The sequence below is a fragment of the Hyla sarda genome, chromosome 6 (genome assembly GCF_029499605.1).
Source record: "Hyla sarda isolate aHylSar1 chromosome 6, aHylSar1.hap1, whole genome shotgun sequence".
NCBI classification, from domain to species: Eukaryota; Metazoa; Chordata; class Amphibia; order Anura; family Hylidae; genus Hyla; species Hyla sarda.
This window is the reverse complement of record NC_079194.1, coordinates 150,770,998-150,794,426: the sequence shown is the minus strand read 5'-3', so window position 1 is coordinate 150,794,426 and position 23,429 is coordinate 150,770,998. Positions and strand designations below refer to the sequence as shown.

At 44.4% G+C, this 23,429-nt stretch overlaps 1 protein-coding gene across 1 annotated transcript in view; it reads left to right on the top strand.

The window, feature by feature from the left end:
* Positions 1–365: 365 nt before the first annotated feature.
* The window catches only part of CA5A (carbonic anhydrase 5A), a 125,612-nt gene continuing 102,548 nt past the window's right edge, over positions 366–23,429 (top strand). Inside the window, exon 1 of the mRNA XM_056525554.1 lies at positions 366–568. Coding sequence (XP_056381529.1) covers positions 442–568 — 127 coding nt within the window. The 5' untranslated portion in view covers positions 366–441. The remainder of the gene's footprint in view (positions 569–23,429) is intronic.

Genomic DNA, 23,429 nt, shown 5'->3' with positions numbered 1-23,429 from the left:
CAGAGTATGTCAGGATGCTTACCTAATGTGTGGCAACTGTAGGAAGCTATCCTGTCCACATGGTTCATTATTTTTGCTGAATAATTTTAACATCTAATAGAATCTATGCCACAATAATTTGCAGCAGTACTAATGGCCAAGGTATGTCCAATGCATTACTAGGTTTTCTGTGTGAAGAGTTAATGTGATATTATATAGATTTCATAGTAGACTGCAGTGATATTCTGAATTACATTCAAACCTAAGACTTAATGAAAGGAAAACAGTCTCACATATGTCTCCACCCAGGGAAACTTGGAGCCAATGAGGAGACCTGGGTGGAATATTAGCTGTGCTGCTCAGAACAGACACTCAGCATCTGAGTAGATATCAGAGTAGCACTCATGTGTCAGAGGCATTCCCTCCTGCATCTGATAACCCAGCTCCAGGTAGAACACAGTGATGAGGACCAGCTCTATCCTGACTCTAAGCAGACAGCTGGCAAAATGTATTCTCTATCCTCAAAAGAAGCTACAAGTCAGACACTGCAACCTGGCTGCATGTTCCCTCCAGCACAAGGATGCAAACTGTGAGTAACTATGAGTACTAGTGAGTATGCTATGCTATGGCCAGGGGTATGATTGTAACCTAGGAAATACAGATGTATCATATGCACCAACAGGATTCTAAAGTGGTCCTAAATGTAAAACTAATCATCTGACAACCAATGTTCTGATACCTGAAAGTAACGCAACTGGAGGGTCCCTTTAAGACAAACACCCCTTACCCCCTTAGTTCTGTTCATTTTTGTACGTCCATCCTGGCAATTTAATTTTTGATTTTAAGGTTATAGTGATTTAAGTTAATTTTTTTCAGGTTAAAGTGATTGCGTACTTCTAAAATTGAACCCTAGAAACTAGCTGTTATGTCTAACCAGCACCCATTGAAGTCAGTGGGTATCTGTGTAATGCAGGGTAGTGCTGTTTTTTTTTTAAATGAACTGGTGCCAGAAAGTTAAAGGGGTACTCCGGTGAAAACCTTTTTTCTTTTAAATCAACTGGTGGCAGAAAGTTAAACATATTTGTAAATTACTTCTATTAAAAAATCTTAATCCTTCCTGTACTTATTAGCTGCTGAATACTACAGAGGGAATTCTTTTCGTTTTGGAATGCTCTCTGATGACATCACGAACACAGTTCTCTCTGCTGATGTAATAATAATAATAATAATAACACTTTATTTATTGTTGTCCTTAGTGGGATTTGAACCCAAGTCCCCCACACTGCAAGGCGGCAGTGCTAACCACTGAGCTACCATGCTGCCCTTAGCATACATCCGCAATGCATACATCTGCTATGCATACATCTGCTATGCATGGTTGCTAAAATGGACAGAGATGTCAGCAGAGAGCACTGTGTTCGTGATGTCATCAGTGTTCCAAAAAGAAAGGAATTTCCTCTGTAGCATTCAGCAGCTAATAAGTACTGGAAGGATTACGATTTTTTAATAGAAGTAATTTACAAATATGTTTAACTTTCTGCCACCAGTTGATTTAAAAAAAAAAAAAAGGTTTTCACCGGAGTACCCCTTTAAACAGATTTATAAATTGCTTCTATATAAAAAATCTTAATCCTTTCAGTACTTTTTAGCAGCTGTTTGCTACAGAGGAAAATCTTTATTTTTTTAATTTCTTTTTTGTGTTGTCCACAGTGCTCTCTATTGACACCTGATGCCCGTATCAGGAACTGTCCAGAGCAGGAGAAAATCCCCATAACAAACCTATGCTGCTCTGGTCAGTTCCTGACACAGACAGAGGTGTCAGCAGAGAGCACTGTGGACAAAAAAGAAATTCAAAAAGTTAAGAATTTCCTCTGTAGCATACAGCTGCTAAAAAGTACTAAAAGGATTAAGATTTTTTTAATAGAAGTTATTTAATCTGTTTGACTTTCTGGCACCAGTTCATTTAAAAAATAAAAAAAAAGTTTTCCACCAGAGTACCCCTTTAACCATTTTCCCTACAAAGACTATCAGATGTTAATGTATAAAACAATGTAACAAAATACATCTATATAACAATATGTTCTTAGCATCCAGCAGCTTTTTGGTTCCACCTAGCTGCATTCAGTTGTATGTGATGACATTGATACATGACAGTGTTACAATGTATAAGGGCTCGTGCCCATGGATGTATTGGGGTGCATTCACACCATGTTTTGGTTTTGGACATACAGGTGCCGGATCCGGCGGGGGGAGGGGCAAACCGGGCGCTCCCGTACCCCGGGCGGATCAGCCCGTGACTCCATTTACTTTAATGACCCGATTGGAGTCAAACGGTGACTCCGGTCGGCTCAGTTTTGACCCATATCCGGTTTCCTGACCAGACCTAAAACCGTAGTATACTATGGTTTTAGGTCCGGTCTAAAACCGCATACGGGTCAAAACTGAGACGACCGCAGTCACCGTTTCACTCCGGTCGGATCATGAAAGTAAATGGAGTCACAGGCTGATCCGGCTTTGGTACGGGAGCGCCCGGTTTGCCCCTCCCCCCGCCGGATCCGGCACCTGTATGTCCAAAACGTCGTGTGAATGCATACAGATGCCTGCAATCCAGACCTGTAATACTGCAGCAATCCAGTTCTACGGTTCTATACTGTATTTATGATATTGCACAGAATCTGTGGGTGTAAAAAAAAAGTGGGTGGGCATGCTCCATTACATGCTGGAGATATTGCCAGGGTGTCTTTGGCTCAGTAGAGCAGAACCATCAGGACACTGAGTGTCAGTATGCAGATATTGCTATGTATACATGGACCTCAACTGAAATCTCTTTCAGAAGGCAGCTCAAAATTGCACTTAAAATGGAGGTGGTCCTCTATGAAGGTGGTATTCTCAAAAAAAAAAAAAAATGGCCGGATGCATAATGCAGACTGAAAACCTATTATAAAATATTTGGCCTGTATAAAGGAGTGTTCTTCTCAAAGAGGTGGCACCCATACACATGCGATAAGTGCTGGCCCATCCAATGGCTATCTCTCCCCACACACATATGATTGTATGTATGTATTTCGAATGTGTTGTAAGCTGCTGACAGACTTTTTTTTTTTTTTTTTGCTGTGGCTTATCTTTCTGAGAACAATAAGATTGGACAGTGTAAATTCAACATGTCCAATCCTTCTGTCCTTCAACATTATCTGTGGGGAAAGATGGAAGGCCCCATATACATTAGACATAATTGATGCTCATGACTTTCATGCAGTCTTCTTGTTCTGGCTGTTCCATGAGCAAACTCATAGGCCCTGATTTACTATTGGAAACCCGACCTGGTTCAAGCATACATGAAAAACTAATAAAGGTATTCATATAGAATAGTAGTCATAGATAACAGTGATATCACCCCTAGCAGCGAAGAAAACGCTTCCTTCTCTCTTCAATTTTTACTTGGAGAACTTTTCTGGCTTCTTTACCGGTTTTATAGTGTTTTGTGTCTCAGTCAATATGTTCACATCCTAAAAAGATGGCATAGTCTGCATTGTCCTTTGGTGTTACCGCTACTAGACCGGTCTTCAAATTCCTCAACTAGAGAACTCTAATAGGAAAAACTTATTTCCCTTAAATAGAATCAACTTTCTCTCTGTGACTCATTTTGTAGGTTTTATGATTCATCGTGTTTACTGAATATTTGTGTTGCTGAATGTTCTTCTTCATAAGGCTTCAAGGAACAAATTAGGAAATATAAATGCACTTAGTATCTTAAGGAAGTGAAGTATAAAAGTTATTCAACCTACTGAGACCATACTTAAGCATTTATATTGTAATATAATGAGTAAACAATAATATTATAGCTTTTATAATCTTGTATATACTGTTGCACACAATGTTATAGTAGTTAGGTTCTTGTACATAATAGGTAGTGTTAGGTGATATCATAGCAGTTCCTATCTATCTATATATCTATCTATCCATATATCTCAGCATAAGGGCATCATACATCCAGAGACTCAAATATAAAATCCAGCACTTAGTAGTATAAAATCCAGCAGATAGTAATTTTATTGTATTTTAATTAAAATTAAAGCTATTTCAGTAATACTGTCTTTGAGAGCCCTTAAGCACTGATTTTAACATATTAACTGCAGTATTATGGTGGTTATATTTGTCCATTGAAGGCAATTTCAAAGTTGTGCTTGTACATAGGCAACAGTCAGGGCTGGCGCTAGGACAAGGCAGCTGCCTTGGGTCACCATTGGTGGGGGGGGGGGGAATCTGAATCCCCAGCCAGTGGCAGGAGATTCGGATCAGAAGGGGCACCACCATGTACGAATCGCCACTCAATACTGTACAGGAGCAGGGAACATGAATCCCTGCTCCAGTACTGTATCCTGGCAGTGTTCTGCTTACCCTGCATGACATGTTCAATGATACAGTCATGGCCGTAAATGCTGACACCCCTGAAATTGTTCAAGAAAATGAAGTATTTCTCTCAGAAAAGGATTGTAGTAACACATGTTTTGTCTATACACATGTTTATTCCCTTTTTGTGTATTGAAACTAAACAAAAAAAAGGAGGAAAAAAAGAAAATTGGACATAATGTCACACCAAACTCCAAAAATGGGCTGGGCAAAATTATTGGCACCCTTTCAAAATTGTGGAAAAATAAGATTGTTTCCAGCATGTGATGCTCCTTTAAACTCACCTGGGGCAAGTAAAAGGTGTGGGCAATATACAAATCACACCTGAAAGCAGATAAAAAGGAGAGAAGTTCACTTAGTCTTTGCATTGTGTGTCTGTGTGTGCCACACTAAGCATGGACAACAGAAAGAGGAGATGAGAACTGTCTGAGGACTTGAGAACCAAAATTGTGGAAACATATCAACAACCTCAAGGTTACAAGTCCGTCTCCAGAGATCTAGATTTGCCTTTGTCCACAGTGCGCAACATTATCAAGAAGTTTGCAACCCATGGCACTGTACTGCAGGCTCAGGGAGCACCAGTGTCATCCGACATTAAATGAAATGAAACGCTATGGCAGGAGACCCAGGGGGACCCCACTGCTGACACAGAGACATAAAAAAGCAAGACTACATTTTGCCAAAATGAACTTGAGTATGCCAAAATCCTTCTGGGTTAAATGTCTTGTGGACAGATGAGACCAAGATAGAGCTTTTTGGTAAAGCACATCATTCTACTGTTTACCGAAAATGGAATGAGACCTACAAAGAAAAGAACACAGTACCTACAGTGAAATATGGTGGAGGTTCAATGATGTTTTAGGGTTGTTTTGCATCCTCTGGCACTGGGTGCCTTGAATGTGTGCAAGGCATCATGAAATCTGAGGATTACCAATGGATTTTGGGTCGCACTGTACAGCCCAGTGTCAGAAAGCTGGGTTTGCGTCCGTGATCTTGAGTCTTCCAGCAGGACAATGACCCCAAACATACGTCAAAAAGTCAAAAATGGCAACAAAACGCTGGAGAGTTCTGAAGTGACCGGCAATGAGTCCAGATCTAAATCCCATTAAACACCTGTGGAGAGATTTTAAAGTTGCTGTTGGGAAATAAGAGAAACCTGGAGCAGTTTGCAAAGGAAGAGTGGTCCAACATTCCGGCTGAGAGGTGTAAGAAGCTTATTGATGGTTATAGGAAGCGACTGATTTCAGTTATTTTTTCCAAAGGGTGTGCAACCAAATATTAAGTTAAGGGTGCCAATAATTTAGTCCATATAATGGAGTTTGGTGTGACACTATGTCCAATTTGCTTTTTTTCCTTCCTTTTTTGGTTTAGTTCCAATATACACAAAGGGAATAAACATGTGTTTAGCAAAACGTGTCACTGCAATCCTTTTCTGTGAGAAATACTTCATTTTCTTGAACAATTTCAGGGGTGCTAACATTTACGGCCGTGACTGTATGACATCATCATGTGCCGTATGCAGGCTAAGCAGAATGTGGTGCATCATAAAGGAGGAAGAGGAGACTCTGGCGTTCGCGCAGGAATGAAGGGAAGGTGAGTGGGATTTTTATTTAAGGGGAGGGGGTGGGGAGAGAGTGGAATCCCTACCAACCAACCAGGGGCATTATATACCTACCAGGGGGCACTATATACTTACCAGGGGCCACTACCTACAAACCAGGGGCACTAACTACCAGCGGGCACCACCTATCAACCAGGATGGCCCTACCTATGTACCAGGGGGCATTGCCTACTTACCAGGGGGCAATATTTACCCTCCTTGAATTACTATCTACCTACCAGGGGGCACTACCTACCTGCCAGAGGGCATTGCCTATCTATCAGGGTGCACTACCTAACTACTGGGCCATTTGCTATCTGCGAGGGGACATTACCTATCTACCAGGGGGCAATACCTATCTACCCACCAAGGGGCATTAATCATCTATCTACTAGGGAACATTACCTAGCGGGGCACATTACCTACTTACAAAGGGGCAATACCTACTTACCTGTGGGCATTAGCTACCCACTTATTGGGGGGGGGGGGGCATTACATTTTTACTTACCAGGAACATTACCTATTTACCTACCAGGTGCCATTAGCTATCTACCTACCAGGGGGGCATTACATATATAATAATAATAATAATAATAATAAAATGCTCCTATAATTCCAACATCCAACACGTTGCAACTTAATATAGCATAATATAGCAAAATATTGTAACTTTGTATAGTATGTGACTATATGTTGGAATTATAGGAGCATTTTATTATTTCTATTAATGGCTATATTCTATGGTAAAAATCTTCACTGGTTTTGTCCACAAGGGCCATGTGGTTTACTAGTATGATTATTATTCTTTTATCTGTACAATGAAATACATTTATATATTATAACTTAAAGGACTGTGTTTGGTAAATTTTAATGGCTACCTACCTACCTACTGGGGGCATTACCTCCTACAAGTGGGGCATTGCCTACCCACCAGGGGTGATTACCTAATTCCCTATCTACCATTGAGATTCCCTACCTATATACTTGTAGTATCTATTTAACGACTCCACAAAGTCACTAAGACGCTCCCCTCTGAGTCACTACATATAACTGTACTGAAATCTGTTTTATGGTCTGCAAAGCCTGTGAAGAGCTGTGGTCACCGCTATATGGTCACTGTATGGTAGATACTAGTCTGTGGTCAGTGGTTTTTATTTAGAATCAGTATGGTGGTATTATTCAGTCACTATGTGGAGTAATGTGTAATCTTGATGTGGAGCAATTTCTTGTCCCTTGTATAGTGGTGTTATTGGTAATACTAGTCTGTGTATAGTGGGTTTATTCAGTATCAGTATGGTGGTATTATCCAGGCTCTATATGGTAGTCAAGATGTGGTGCAATTATTTGTCTATTGTATATTGATATTGACATATATAAACGAGATATAGAAACCAAAGAGCACAATTGTCTGGCTACACACCTGTCAGGTAATTGGGTGAATCAGCTGAGAGCAGGACAGCGGCAGGTATCCTCATATAACTCACTTCGGAAGGGTGCAAAGCTTCAAACGGAAGCTTCACCGAACGGAATGACCGTCTGAAGATTATACTACTGGAACGGTGAGTGCAAGCTTATTCTCTGTATTGTATATTGATATTGGTCTCTGTAAAGTGTTTTTTTATTTGATAACAATATGATGGTATTAGTCACTGCAGGAGTAATATGTTGTTTTGGTGACGAGGTATTATTTCATGTCTCTAAATTCCAACCTGTAAGAAAATCCTGGTAAGCGGCAATGAATGGTATGTACCACCATTCTCGTACAATCACAAACCAGGGGGAAGAACAATACTCTGACTTGCCTGGGTGCTTCCAACCCACACTATGTCGTGACATCTATATCCATATTATATATATATATATCCATATATATATATATATATATCCATATATATATATATATATATATATATATATATATATATATATTTCCTTGCAGTGCCCCTGACAGCAATCGTAAAGTAGTCATATTCTTGTTTAGTAGTTAAATTCTTGTACAAAGGGGGTTTGTGTAAGATAGCGGTTTTACTCTTCTACACAGGGGCTGTATTATAGTTATATACTTGGTTATATAGCACAGTGTTGTAGCAATTAGATACTTGCACAAAGGGGTTGTATTATAGTAGTTATATTCATAATTATAAGTGGTATTATAGTAGTTCTTTTTTGTACATAGACCAGTATTCAGTATTACCAACTTACCCTATCGATTTTTAGAAGGAAAATGTCCTGTTTCAGGATTTGGTTATCATTGTGTCAGTTCAGAGAGTTTATGAGTAATTGGGAAAAAGTTCATGTGCAGTGGTTGCACTTGCAGCCTTGAATGTTCACCTGTCCTCTGTCCCCTCGTGCTGACCTGAAACATGTTATGTGACCTAGGTGTTATTGCACAGCCCAAGCAGAGTAAGCTATAGCAGCTAGTAAGTAGATGTATGATAGCAATAATACAGGCTCAGGTACAACCCTTGAGACTAAGGCTAGGTTTCCACGTTTCCACGTGTTTTTTTTTTTTTTTTTACAAAAACACCAATAAAAACGCCCATTCTGCCGCATGGCGTTTTTTTGTGAAAAAACGCTGCGGCCAGATGTTAGCTGCAAGTCAATAGTAAACTGCAAAATGCCAAATCCACTTGGCGATTTCAGTTTTGTGTTTTTTTTAATCCTTTTGGCGTTTTTGGTCTCCTTGGCAGTTTTTAAGAAACGACCTCTTGTCGAGACTTTGGCGTTTTTTCGGGAAAATCTTGGCGTTTTTCTCCCATAGAAGTCTATGGGAGTGAAAAAACACCAAGAAAAACACCATGTGGGTTTTAACTTTGGCGTTTTTTCAGGCGTTTTTTATTCTCTTTTGGACTTTAGCGATCCAAAAACGTGATGGAGATCACAACTCCTGTAGAAAATTGGTGAATGTGTATATATACGGCAGTGCAGGGGACCATAGAAGAGCGGCCGCATCTATACATTATACAGGAGGATCACAGCGGGTGTTAGAAGTTACACTCGCTGCGATCTGTCTATTTATGCAGGTACTACAGCTCCCAGCATGGAGCAGAGTGTGCTCCATGTTGGGAGTAGTAGTACCTGCAGTAAGGGACAGATCACAGCGGATGTCACTTCTCCTGACACCCGCTGCGATCCTCCTGAAGTGAATGTTGGGATCAGCTGTTCTCAAGGGTACAGAGCAGGGTGAACAGCTGATGCCCAGCAAGAACTTACAGTGAGCCTGCAATGTGTATACAGGATTCACATTGCTGGCTCACTTAACCCCTTGCTGAGCTGTGCGCTAAGCCAGCCCGGTAAGGAAAGAGTTAACTTACACTGCTGGACAGTGTAGGTTAACCCTTTGGGCGGTATACACTATATACAGCTATATATAGATAGCTGTATATAGTGTATACAGAAGATGAAGTCCCCTTACCTCCGTCCAGTCCCCGCGGGTCCGTGTAGCTCCACCACCTAGTGATGATGTCATTAGAGGGCGAAGCTACAGACGGGATCCAGGCTAGTAAGTCTGAAGCTCTGTTAACATTGTCCGCTTTGGATAATGTGAACAGACCCTTCTGCCAGTGTCTACCCAGACAGGGAAACTCCAGCTGTTGCTAAACTACAACTCCCAGCATGCCCAGACAGCCAAAGGCTGTCTGGGCGTACTTGGAGTTGTAGTTTTGCACCAATTGGAGGCTCCCTGTTTGGGGAGACATTGTATTATGGGCGCTCTCCCCTGCGGAGAGCGCAAAAAATGTCCTAACCCATTTTTTTGCGTTTTTTTCTTCTCGTTTCAGATCTATGTATGCAGAGGATTACGGCGGATTCGATGGATTACGACAGATTAACTGGATTTTTTTTATTTTAATAAAATGGTTAAGGAGGGCTGTGTGGGAGTGTTTTTTTAAATAAAATAATTTTTCCAATGTGTTGTTTTTTTTTTTTTATTGAATTTTCAGGCTCAGTAATGGAGGCTGTCTAATAGACGGAATCCATTACTAAGCTGGGGCTTAGCGTTAGCCCCAAAAACAGCTAGCGCTAACCCCCAATTATTACCCTGGTACCCACCGCCACAGGGGTGCGGAAAAGAGCCTGTACCAACAGGCCCTGAGCATAAAAAATGGCGCTCCTGGGCCTAGGCTGTAACAGCTGGCATTATTTAGGCTGAGGAGGGCCAGTAACAATGGTCCTCGCCCACCCTGGTAACCTCAGGCTGTTGCTGCTTTGTTGGTATCTGGCTGATACTGAATATACAGGGAACCCTATGCGTTTTTTTTTTCATAAATAAATTAATAAAAAAACAAAAAAGAAAGCATTGGGTTCCACCTATTTTTAGTATCAGCCATATACCAACAAAGCAGCAACAGCCTGACATTACCAGGGTGGGCGAGGACCATTGTTACTTGCCCTCCCCAGCCTAAATAACGACAGCCTGTTACTGCCTAGGCCCAGGAGCGCCATTTCTGACACTCCGGGCCTGTTGGTACCGGCTCTTCCCAGAACCCCTGTGGCGGTGGGTACCGGGGTAATAAGCACTAGCTGTTTTTGGGGCTAAAGCTAAGCCCCGGCTTAGTAATGGATTCCGTCTATTAGACAGCCTCCATTACTAAGCCTGAAAATTCTATTTAAAAAAAACGCAACACATTGGAAAAATTATTTTATTTTAAAAAACACTCCCCCACAGCCCTCATTAACCATTTTATTAAAATAAAAAAATCCAGTTAATACGTCATAATCCATCATGTTACGCCTAGCGCTCCGGGTCCCCGCTCCTCCCCGGAGCGCTCACGGCGTCTTTCTCCCTGCAGCGCCCCGGTCAGTCCCGCTGACCGGGAGCGCTGCACTGTTCTGGCCGTTGGGGATGCGATTCGCACAGCGGGACGCGCCCGCTCGCGAATCGCATCCCAGGTCACTTACCCGTCCCGGTCCCCTGCTGTCATGTGCTGGCGCGCGCGGCTCCGCTCTCTAGGGCGCGCGCGCGCCAGCTCTCTGAGACTTAAAGGGCCAGTGCACCAATGATTGGTGCCTGGCCCAATTAGCTTAATTGGCTCCCACCTGCTCCCTGCCTTTATCTAGTCTCCTCCCTTGCACTCCCTTGCCGGATCTTGTTGCCTTGTGCCAGTGAAAGCGTTTAGTGTGTCCAAAGCCTGTGTACCTGAACTTCTGCTACCCATCCTGACTACGAACCTTGCCGCCTGCCCCCGACCTTCTGCTACGTCTGACCTTGCTTCTGCCTACTCCCTTGTACCGCGCCTATCTTCAGCAGCCAGAGAGGTGAGCCGTTGCTAGTGGATACGACCTGGTCACTACCGCCGCAGCAAGACCATCCCGCTTTGCGGCGGGCTCTGGTGAAAACCAGTAGTGGCTTAGAACCGGTCCACTAGCACGGTCCACGCCAATCCCTCTCTGGCACAGAGGATCCACTACCTGGAAGCCGAATCGTGACAGTAGATCCGGCCATGGATCCCGCTGAGGTGCCGCTGCCAAGTCTCGCTGATCTTCCCACGGTGGTCGCTCAGCAATCGCAGCAGATTGCCCAACAAGGACAGCAGCTGTCGCAGTTGACCGCCATGTTACAGCAAATTCTGCCTCTGCTACAGCAGCAACCATCTCCTCCGCCAGCTCCTGCACCTCCTCCGCAGCGAGTGGCCGCTCCTAACCTCCGCTTGTCCCTGCCGGACAAATTTGATGGGGACTCCAGACTCTGCCGTGGATTTTTGTCTCAGTGTTCCCTGCATATGGAGATGTTGTCAGACTTGTTTCCTACAGAACGGTCTAAGGTGGCGTTCGTAGTAAGCCTTCTTTCAGGAAAGGCCTTGTCTTGGGCCACACCGCTCTGGGACCGCAATGATCCTGCCACAGCCACAGTCCAGTCCTTCTTTGCTGAAGTCCGAAGTGTCTTTGAGGAACCTGCCCGAGCCTCTTCTGCTGAGACTGCCTTGCTGAACCTGGTCCAGGGTAATTCTTCCGTTGGCGAGTACGCCATACAATTCCGTACTTTTGCTTCTGAACTATCCTGGAATAATGAGGCTCTCTGCGCGACCTTTAAAAAAGGCCTATCCAGTCGCATCAAGGATGTGCTGGCCGCACGAGAGATTCCTGCCAACCTCCAAGAACTCATCCATTTGGCTACCCGCATTGACATGCGTTTTTCTGAGCGACACCAAGAGCTCCGCCAGGAAAAAGACTTAGATCTCTGGGCACCTCTCCCACAGCATCCTTTGCAGTCTTCGCCTGGGCCTCCCGCCGAGGAGGCCATGCAAGTGGATCGGTCTCGCCTGACCCAGGAAGAGAGGAATCGCCGTAGAGAAGAAAATCTCTGTCTGTACTGTGCCAGTACTGAGCATTTCTTGGTGGATTGCCCTATCCGTCCTCCACGCCTGGGAAACGCACGCACGCACCCAGCTCACGTGGGTGTGGCATCTTTTGCTTCTAAGTCTTCTTCTCCACGTCTCACGGTGCCCGTGCGGATTTCCCCTACAGCCAACTCCTCCATCTCAGCCGTGGCCTGCTTGGACTCTGGTGCCTCCGGGAATTTTATGTTGGAGTCCTTTGTTAATAGATTCAGCATCCCGGTGACCCGTCTCGTCAAACCGCTCTACATTTCCGCGGTCAACGGAGCCAGATTGGACTGCACCGTGCGTTACCGCACAGAACCCCTCCTGATGTCTATCGGACCCCACCACGAAAGGATTGAGTTCTTCATTCTCCCCAACTGTACCTCTGAGGTCCTCCTCGGTCTGCCTTGGCTCCGGCTTCATTCCCCCACCATTGATTGGACCACCGGGGAGATCAGGAACTGGGACTCTGCCTGCCACAGGAAGTGCCTCTCCCCCCCTCCCAGTCCCATCAGGCAAGCCTCTGTGCCTCCCCATGGCCCCCGTCCTGGTGTCACACTGCCCCGTGCCAGGCCTCGCCCTCTGCCCTCCCTCCCCATTCCCACTCCTGCTGTACTGCCTGCCGTTGAGGAAACCCTCCATTCTTTCCCGGTGTCCTCATCCCAGGGGAGGCAGTTACCGGACAAAGAGAAGGGGAGACCTAAGGGGGGGGGTACTGTTACGCCTAGCGCTCCGGGTCCCCGCTCCTCCCCGGAGCGCTCACGGCGTCTTTCTCCCTGCAGCGCCCCGGTCAGTCCCGCTGACCGGGAGCGCTGCACTGTTCTGGCCGTTGGGGATGCGATTCGCACAGCGGGACGCGCCCGCTCGCGAATCGCATCCCAGGTCACTTACCCGTCCCGGTCCCCTGCTGTCATGTGCTGGCGCGCGCGGCTCCGCTCTCTAGGGCGCGCGCGCGCCAGCTCTCTGAGACTTAAAGGGCCAGTGCACCAATGATTGGTGCCTGGCCCAATTAGCTTAATTGGCTCCCACCTGCTCCCTGCCTTTATCTAGTCTCCTCCCTTGCACTCCCTTGCCGGATCTTGTTGCCTTGTGCCAGTGAAAGCGTTTAGTGTGTCCAAAGCCTGTGTACCTGAACTTCTGCTACCCATCCTGACTACGAACCTTGCCGCCTGCCCCCGACCTTCTGCTACGTCTGACCTTGCTTCTGCCTACTCCCTTGTACCGCGCCTATCTTCAGCAGCCAGAGAGGTGAGCCGTTGCTAGTGGATACGACCTGGTCACTACCGCCGCAGCAAGACCATCCCGCTTTGCGGCGGGCTCTGGTGAAAACCAGTAGTGGCTTAGAACCGGTCCACTAGCACGGTCCACGCCAATCCCTCTCTGGCACAGAGGATCCACTACCTGGAAGCCGAATCGTGACACATCAAATCCGCCGTAATCCTATGCATATATGGATCCGAAACGAGAAGAAAAAAAACATACACAAAAAAATGGGTTAGGACAATTTTTGCACTCTCTGCAGGGGAGAGCGCCCATAAAACAATGTCTACTTAAACAGGGAGCCTCCAATTCGTGCAAAACTACTACTCCCAGCATGCCCAGAAAGTGTTTGGCTGTCTGGGAATGCTGGGAGTTGTAGTTTAGCAACAGCTGGAGTCTCCCTGTCTGGGTAGACACTGGAAAAAGGGTCTGTTCACATAATCCAAAACGGACAATGTTAACAGAAATAAAACCAAGTGGAAACCTAGCCTAAGGGTTTTCATACAGTCATGGCCATAAATGTTGGCACCCCTGAAATTTTTCTAGAATATGAAGTATTTCTCACAGAAAAGGTTTGCAGTAACGCATGTTTTGCTATACACATGTTTATTCACTTTGGAACTAAACCAAAAAAGGGAGGGGAAAAATCAAATTTGGACATACTGTCACAACAAACTCCAAAAATGGGCTGGACAAAATTATTGGCACCCTTAAATTAAGGGGGTACTCCGGTGGAAAACTTTCTTTTTTTTTTTTATCAACTGGTACCACAAAGTTAAACAGATTTGTAAATTACTTCTATTAAAAAAAATCTTAATCCTTCCAATACTTATTAGCTGAGCTCTCTGGTGACATCATGACCACAGTGCTCTCTGCTGACACCTCTGTCCATTTTAAGAACTGTCCAGAGCAGTAGAAAATCCCCATAGAAAACATATGCTGCTCTGGACAGTTCCTTAAATGGACAGAGATGTCAGCAGAGAGCACTGTGGTCATGATGTCAGTAGAAAACACTGTGTTCCAAAAGAAAATAATTTCCTCTGTAGTATTCAGCAGCTAATAAGTACTGGAAGGAGTAAGATTTTTTAATAGAAGTATTTTACAAATCTGTTTAACTTTCTGGCACCAGTTGATTTAAAAAAAAAAAGTTTTCCACCGGAGTACCCCTTTGGTTGCACACCCTTTGGAAAAAATAACTGAAATCAGTCGCTTCCTATAGCCATGAATAAGCTTCTTACACCTCCAGGTCTCTCTTATTGGAAGGGCGCCTTTTCCCAACAGCAATTTTAAGATTTCTCCACAGGTGTCCAATGGGATTTAGATCTGGACTCATTGCTGGCCACTTCAGAACTCTCCAGCGCTTTGTTGTCATCAATTTCTGGGTGCTTTTTGATGTATGTTTGGGGTCATTGTCCTGCTGGAAGACCCAAGATTTCGGACACAAACTCAGCTTTCTGACACTGGGCTGTACAGTGCGACCCAAAATCTGTTGGTAATCCTCAGATTTCATGATGCCTTGCACACATTCAAGGCACCCAGTGCCAGAGGCAGCAAAACATCATTGAATGCAGGTACTGTGTTCTTTTCTTTGTAGGCCTCATTCCGTTTTTGGTAAACAGTAGAATGATGTGCTTTACCAGATAGCTCTATCTTGGTCTCATGTGTCCACAAGACCTTTTCCCAGAAGGATTTTGGCTTACTCAAGTTCATTTTGGCAAAATGTAGTCTTGCTTTTCTATGTCTCCGTTTCAGCACTGGGGTCCTCCTGGGTCTCCTGCCATAGTGTTTTATTTCATTTAAAGGGGTTATCCAACATAAGGTGATTTTAGTACGTACCTGGCAGACCGTAATGGACATGCTTAGGCTAAATGGCTATGTTATGAGATTACCTTAACACTGTGGCTAGCTGTTTGTGAACCAGTATTTCCTGTTTGACTTTTCTTTTTTTGACTACAAATCCCACAATTCCATCTTCCTCCCTCCCACACCACCCATTGAAACATAAATGAGCTGCATCCATTCAAATCCATGTGGTTTTCAATCAGGGTGCCTACAGCTGTTGCATTAGTTGCAGATTGATCCCTCCATCCATTGAAGCAGACAGGCTCCCTGTCATCAGCTGACTAGTGGGTCAGGTCTCGGCCGCATTGCAAGCTGGGAAAAATCTGAAACAACAGTAATTTTGTATGCTGGTGAAAATAAATATTGGAGATAAAATCACAGAAGAATTGTGAGAAAGCCGTCACACAAAGGTACAGAGACTATATTATGAACTACGCTAACTTCACAGCCCCTGTAGCATAGTCAAATAAAAGAAATCCTGGAATACCCCTTTAAATGTCGAAGGATAGCTTGCACTGACACTGATGCTCCTTGAGCCTGCAGGACAGCTTGAATTTCTTTGGAACTTGTTTGAGGCTGCTTATCCACCATCCAGACAATCCTGCGTTGACACCTTTCATAAATTTTTCTCTTCCGTCCACACCCAGGTAGATTAGCTACAGTGTCATGGGTTGCAAACTTCTTGATAATGTTGCGCACTGTGGAAAATGGAAAATCGAGATTTCTGGAGATGGACTTGTAATCTTGAGATTGTTGATTTTTTTCCACAATTTTGGTTCTCAAGTCCTCAGACAGTTCTCTTCTCCTCTTTCTGTTGTCCATGCTTAGTGTGCCACACACACAGACACACAATGCAAAGACTAAGTGAACTTCTCTCCTTTTTATCTGCTTTAAGGTGTGATTTTTATATTGCCCATACCTGTTACTTGCCACAGGTGAGTTTAAAGGAGCATCACATGCTTGAAACAATCTTATTTTTCCTCAATTTTGAAAGGTTGCCAATAATTTTGTCCAGCCCATTTTTGGAGTTTGGTGTGACATTATGCCCAATTAGCTTTTTTCCCTCCATTTTTTGGTTTAGTTCCAATACACACAAAGGGAATAAACATGTGTATAGCAAAATATGTGTTACTGCAATCCTTTTCTGTGAGAAATACTTCATTTTCTAGAAAAATTTCAGGGGTGCCAACATTTACGGCCATGTAAAGACTGTATGTCTTTTCTGTTTAACAGACAAAGGCTGTGAATCTGCTGCTTTAGACAGAATACAGGCTGCCACAAACAGCACCCTGTGAACAAGCAGATACTTGATCATGTGATTCTACCCCCTGTAGGAGCAATATGCCCCAAAATGACAAATGAACAGGGGTTTTGTTAATGCGACAACCCTGAATGAGTATTTATGCATTTCTCAAATAGATAAGTAAAGCTTCTTTACATGGACAATTAGTACGGTATTTACAGGTGTTAAATTGTAAAGTAGATCAATAATAATTAAATGTAAAGTTCTTGTTTCTCCTCCTTTTCCTCCTCTCCAGGTCCCCCGCATCTAGTTTCCTTACTTTGTATGAAAATTTTGAATTGTTTTTGTAAGCAGCCCTGATAGGCCTGATGGTAAAATGTGGATTTGGGTGTGGTTTTTTTGATGTTCTTGGCATTTATTCTGTTGGAGCTTTTGAACTCAGGACGCTAGGAACATTATGTACTGGATAGAACGGAAGAAGGGGGGTTGAAGCTGCTCCACTGCATTTTACTCACACAAGGCAAGCAGCTTAAGGATACAATGTTAAACTTTTTATTAAAGCAAACCTTAAAGCAGACCTGTCATCAGGAAAACTGGGGTGTAAATAAGTCCATGGCTAGATAGAGCTGGCATACCTTTTTATTTCAGTAGTCCTCTCCATCTCCGAATTATAAACCGTTCTGTCAATGTGTACACAAGGCTTACGTGCCCGGGGGGGGGGGGGGGGGGGCGGTTGGGGGGGGGGGGGGGGATGCGGGACAAGTCCAGCCTATTTATCACAACCCCCTGGCCTGCTTGCATCCATTTTCTCTGTTTGACTGACGGCCAATAGATAAAGAGAGGTGGGTTGGACTTACCTGGGCACTTGCCATGCTAGGGCAGCCCACCTGCACACACGGGCCACTTTTACATATTAATAAAAAAGACTTATATCTCACCAATTGAATGGATTGTGAAGAATCCTTGGTATGCCTAGCATTCTGATGAGAAGCCCTATCAAGCCATGGGCTTATGTACACCCTGTTTTTCTGCTGACATGTTTGTTTTCAATATGCTAAACTTTTTTGTTCTTTTTAGGCTAAGTCTCCACTTGCAAAACGCAAAGAAAAACTTAAGTTCTGCCGCATGGCGTTTTTTTGGTCAGAAAACGCTGCGGCCAGATGTTAGCTGTAAGTCAATGAGAAATCGCAAATTTCGAATTCCACTTTGCGTTTTTTCACTTTGGCGTTTTTTTAATCCTTTTGGCGTTTTTTCACTTTTTCTGTGTTTTTTTCCCTGCTCTTTGGCGTTTTGAAAAAAACACTGTAGTTCCCTCAAACCGGTGTTTTTTGTCAAAATTGTGGCATTTTGCTCCAATAGAAGTCTATGGGAGTGAGAAAACACCAAGAAAAACGCTATGTGGATTTTAACTTTGGCGTTTTTGCAGGCGGTTTTTAATCTTTCTTGGACTTTAGCGATCCAAAAAAGTGATGTAGATAGCTGTTTTTAATAAAACTTCGTAGGGTACCATTAAAAAATGCTTATCAAAAATATACAGTAGTGAAGGAAAAAATTGTATCTAACGAAATGTATATTATTGGAAAAAATAAATTACTTTTTAAACAGGGATCAATTTATGTGTGCGGGGAAATACAAATGTAGCCGACAATTATAAAAATGTATTGTGTGTGTGTTTTTCACTTTTTTGCTTTATTTTAAAAAAAAAATTTTTGTTAGTACTACTACTCCCAGCATGGAACACACTGTTCCATGATGGGAGTAGTACTACCTGTACTAATAGACAGATTGCCCGCTGCGATCTTTGTGTATAATATATAGATGCGGCGGCCGCTCTTCTATGGTCCCCTGCACTGACGTATATATATATATATATATATATATATACACATATCTTCTGACCCCTATAACTTTTTTATTTTTCCGTGTATGGGGCGGTATGAGGGCTAATTTTTTGCGCAGTGATCTGAAGTTTTTAACGGTACCATTTTTGCATTGATAGGACTTATTGATCTTTTTATTCATTTTTAAATGATATAAAAAGTGACCAAAAATGCACTATTTTGGACTTTGGAATTTTTTTGCGCGCACGCCATTGACCGAGCAGTTTAATTAACCCCTTAAGGGCCAGGCCATTTTACACCTCAGGACAAGAGCGTTTTTTGCACATCTGACCACTGTCACTTTAAACATTAATAACTCTGGAATGCTTTTAGTTATCATTCTGATTCCGAGATTGTTTTTTCGTGACATATTCTATTTGCATTTTTCTAACTTTGAAGCTCTCTGCTTGTAAGGAAAATGGATATTCCAAATAAAAAAATTTGATTCACATATACAATATGTCTACTTTATGTTTGCATCATAAAATTTATGAGTTTTTACTTTTGGAAGACACCAGAGGGCTTCAAAGTTCAGCAGCAATTTTCCAATTTTTCACAAAATTTTCAAACTCACTATTTTTCAGGGACCAGTTCAGATTTGAAGTGGATTTGAAGGGTCTTCATATTAGAAATACCCCACAAATGACCCCATTATAAAAACTGCACCCCCCAAAGTATTCAAAATGACATTCAGTCAGTGTTTTAACCCTTTAGGTGTTTCACAGGAATAGCAGCAAAGTGAAGGAGAAAATTCACAATCTTCAATTTTTACACTCGCATGTTCTTGTAGACCCAATTTTTTATTTTTACAAGGGGTAAAAGGAGAAAATTTATACTTATATTTGTAGCCCAATTTCTCTCGAGTAAACACATACCTCATGTCTGTCACGATTCGGCTCGCAGGTAGTGGATCCTCTGTGTCAGCGAGGGATTGGTGTGGACCGTGCTAGTGGACCGGTTCTAAGCGGCTACTGGTGTTCACCAGAGCCCGCCGCAAAGCGGGATGGTCTTGCTGCGGCAGTAGCAACCAGGTCGTATCCACTAGCAACGGCTCAACCTCGCTGACTGCTGAGAAGGCGTGGGACAGAAGGACTAGGCAGAGGCAAGGTCAGACGTAGCAGAAGGTCGGGGCAGGCGGCAAGGTTCGTAGTCAAGATGGATAGCAGAAGTTCAGGTAACACAGGCTTTGGACACACTAATCGCTTTCACTGGCACAAGGCAACAAGATCCGGCAAGGGAGTGCAGGGGCAGTGAGCAGATATAGTCTGGGAGCAGGTGGGAGCCAATTAAGCTAATTGGGCCAGGCACCAATCATTGGTGCACTGGCCCTTTAAGTCTCAGAGAGCTGGCGCGCGCGTGCCCTAGAGAGCGCAGCCGCGCGCGCCAGCACATGACAGCAGGGGACCGGGACGGGTAAGTGACCTGGGATGCGATTCGCGAGCGGGCGCGTCCCGCTGTGCGAATCGCATCCCCAACGGCCATGACAGTGCAGCGCTCCCGGTCAGCGGGACTGACCGGGGCGCTGCGGGGAGAGAGACGCCGTGAGCGCTCCAGGGAGGAGCAGGGACCCGGAGCGCTAGGCGTAACAATGTCTATGTAAATTGTTCGGCGGGCGCAGTAGAGGCCTCAGAAGCGAAGGAGCGACAAGGGGATTTTGGAGAGTACGTTTTTCTGAAATCGTTTTTGGGGGGCATGTTGCATTTAGGAAGCCCCTATGGTGCCAGAACAGCAAAAAAAACACATGCCATACTATTTTGGAAACTAGACCCCTTGAGGAACGTAACAAGGAATTAAGTGAGCCTTAATACCCCACAGGTGTTTCACGACTTTTGCATATGTAAAAAAAATAAAAAAAATTCACAAAAATGTGTGTTTCCCCCCAAATTTCACATTTTTGCAAGGGTTAATAGCAGAAAAGACCCCCCAAAATTTGTAACCCCATCTCTTCTGAGTATGGAAATACCCCATGTGTGAACGTCAAGTGCTCTGCTGGCGCACTAAAATGCTCAGAAGAGAAGGAGCGCCATTGAGATTTTGGGAAAAAAATTGTTTGGAATGGAAGTCAGGGGCCATGTGCGTTTACAAAGCCCCCCGTGGTGCCAGAACAGTGGAACCCCCCACATGTGACCCTATTTTGGAAACTACACCCCTCACAGAATTTAATAAGGGGTGCAGTGAGTATTTACACCCCACTGGCGTTTGACAGATCTTTGGAACAGTGGGCTGTGCAAATGAAAAATAAAATTTTTCATTTTCACGGACCACTGTTCCAAAAATCTGTCAGACACCTGTGGGGCGTAAATGCTCACTGTACCCCTTATTACATTACGTGAGGGGTGTAGTTTCCAAAATGGGGTCACATGTGGGTATTTTTTTGGGGGGGGTTTATGTCAGAACCGCTGTAAAATCAGCCACCCCTCTCACTCCTGAGCCTTGTTGTGTGTCCGCAGAGCATTTTACGCCCACATGTGGGGTATTTCCGTACTCAGGAGAAATTGCGTTACAAATTTTGGGGGTCTTTTTTTCCTTTTAACGCTTGTGAAAATAAAAAGTAAAGGGCAACACCGGCATGTTAGTGTAAATGTTTTTATTTTTTTACACTAACAAGCTGGTGTAGCCCCAACTTTTCCTTTTCATAAGGGGTAAAAGGAGAAAAAGACCCCCAAAATTTGTAGTGCAATTTCTCCCGAGTACGGAGATACCCCATATGTGGCCCTAAACTGTTTCCTTGAAATACGACAGGGCTCCGAAGTGAGAGAGCACCATGCGCATTTGAGGACTAAATTAGGGATTGCACAGGGGTGGACATAGGGGTATTCTATGCCAGTGATTCCCAAACAGGGTGCCTCCAGCTGTTGCTAAATTCCCAGCATGCCTGGACAGTCAGTGGCTGTCCGGAAATGCTGGGAGTTGTTGTTTTGCAACAGCTGGAGGCTCCGTTTTGGAAACACTGCCATACAATAAGTTTTTCATTTTTATTGGGGGGACAGTGTAAGGGGGTGTATATGTAGTGTTTTACCCTTTATTATGTGTTAGTGTAGTGTAGTGTTTTTAGGGTACATTCGCACTGGCGGGTTACGGTGAGTTTCTCGCTAGAAGTTTGAGCTGCGGCGAAAAATTTGCCACAGCCCAAACTTGAAGCAGGAAACTTACTGTAAGCCTGCCCGTGTGAATGTACCCTGTACGTTCACATGGGGGGGCAAACCTCCAGCTGTTTCAAAACTACAACTCCCAGCATGTACTGACAGACCGTGCATGCTGGGAGTTGTACTTTTGCAACAGCTGGAGGCACACTGGTTGGAAAACCTTCAGTTAGGTTCTGTTACCTAACTCAGTATTTTCTAACCAGTGTGCCTCCAGCTGTTGCAAAACTACAACTCCCAGCATGTACTGATCGCCGAAGGGCATGCTGGGAGATGTAGTTATGCAATAGCTGGAGGTACGCAACTACAACTCCCAGCATGCCGAGACAGCTGATTGCTGTTTGGACATGCTGGGATTTGCAGTTTTGCAACATCTGGAGGGCTACAGTTTTAGAGAACACTGCAAAGCGATCTCCAAACTGTGGACCTCCAGCTGTTGCAAAACTACAATTCCCAGCATGCCCTGACAGCAAACAGTTGTTTGAGCATGCTAGGAGTTGTAGTTTTGCAAGATCTGGAGGGCTACAGTTTAGGGACCACTATATAGTGGTCTCAAACTGTAGCCCTCCAGCTGTTGCAAAACTACATATTCCAGCATGCCCAAACAGCTGTCTGGGCATGCTGGGAGTTGTAGTTTTGCAACATCTGGAGGGCTACAGTTAGAGACCACTGTATAATGGTCTCAAACTGTACCCTCCAGATGTTGCTAGGCAACTCACCGGCTTCCGTCGGATCCAGCCGCACGTCATCGCCGCCCGCCGATCTCAGTCGCCTGCAGCCTCCAACGCCCGCCTGTATCGGTAAGTGGATCTTCGGCGCCGGTCCCCGTCGTTTCCCCGTCCTGCTCCGCCTATTGTGGGAGGGCAGGACGGGGAAAACGAAAGTAAACCCCCCCCGCCTCCGATCTGCTATTGGTGGTCGCGTCTAGACCACCATTAGCAGGGATAGGAGGGGTGGCAACCCTGCCACCTCACTCCTATCGCTTCATGGGGATCGTGGGTGTCTTAGACACCCGCGATCCCCCTTACATTCCGGGTCACCGGGTCACTATAGACCCGTAATGACCCGGAATCGCGCAAATCTCAAGTGTGAATTCACTTGCGATTTGCCGCGATCGCCGACATGGGGGGGTCTGATGACCCCCCCTGGGCATTTGCACGGGATGCCTGCTGAATGATTTCAGCAGGCATCCCGCTCCGATCCCCGCCCGGCGGGGACTAAAACTGCCCATGACGTAAATGTACGTCCTTGGTCCTTAAGACCCAGGGTGTCGGGACGTACCGTTACGTCATGGGTCCTGTAGGGGTTAATGATATATTTTTATAATTCGGACATTTCTGCACGCGGTGATACCATATATGTTTATTTTTATTTACACTTTTTTTTTTTTTTTATTGAAAAAGGGGGGTGATTCAAACTTTTAATAGGGGAGGAGTTAAATGATCTTTATTCACTTTTTTTTTTTTCACTTTTTTTTTTGCAGTGTTATAGGTCCCATAGGGACCTATAACACTGCACACACTGATCATCATTGATCACTGGTTTCTCATAGGAAACCAGTGATCGACGATTCTACCGCATGATTGCTCATGCCTGGATCTCAGGCACTGAGCAGTCATTCGGCGATCCTGTTAGCTGTTCAGGATGCCGCGATTTCGCCGCGGCTATCCCGAACAGCCCACTGAGCTAGCCGGCAACTTTCGCTTTTAGGGTTAATAGCGCGCGGCGCCGTGATCAGCGCTGCACGCTATT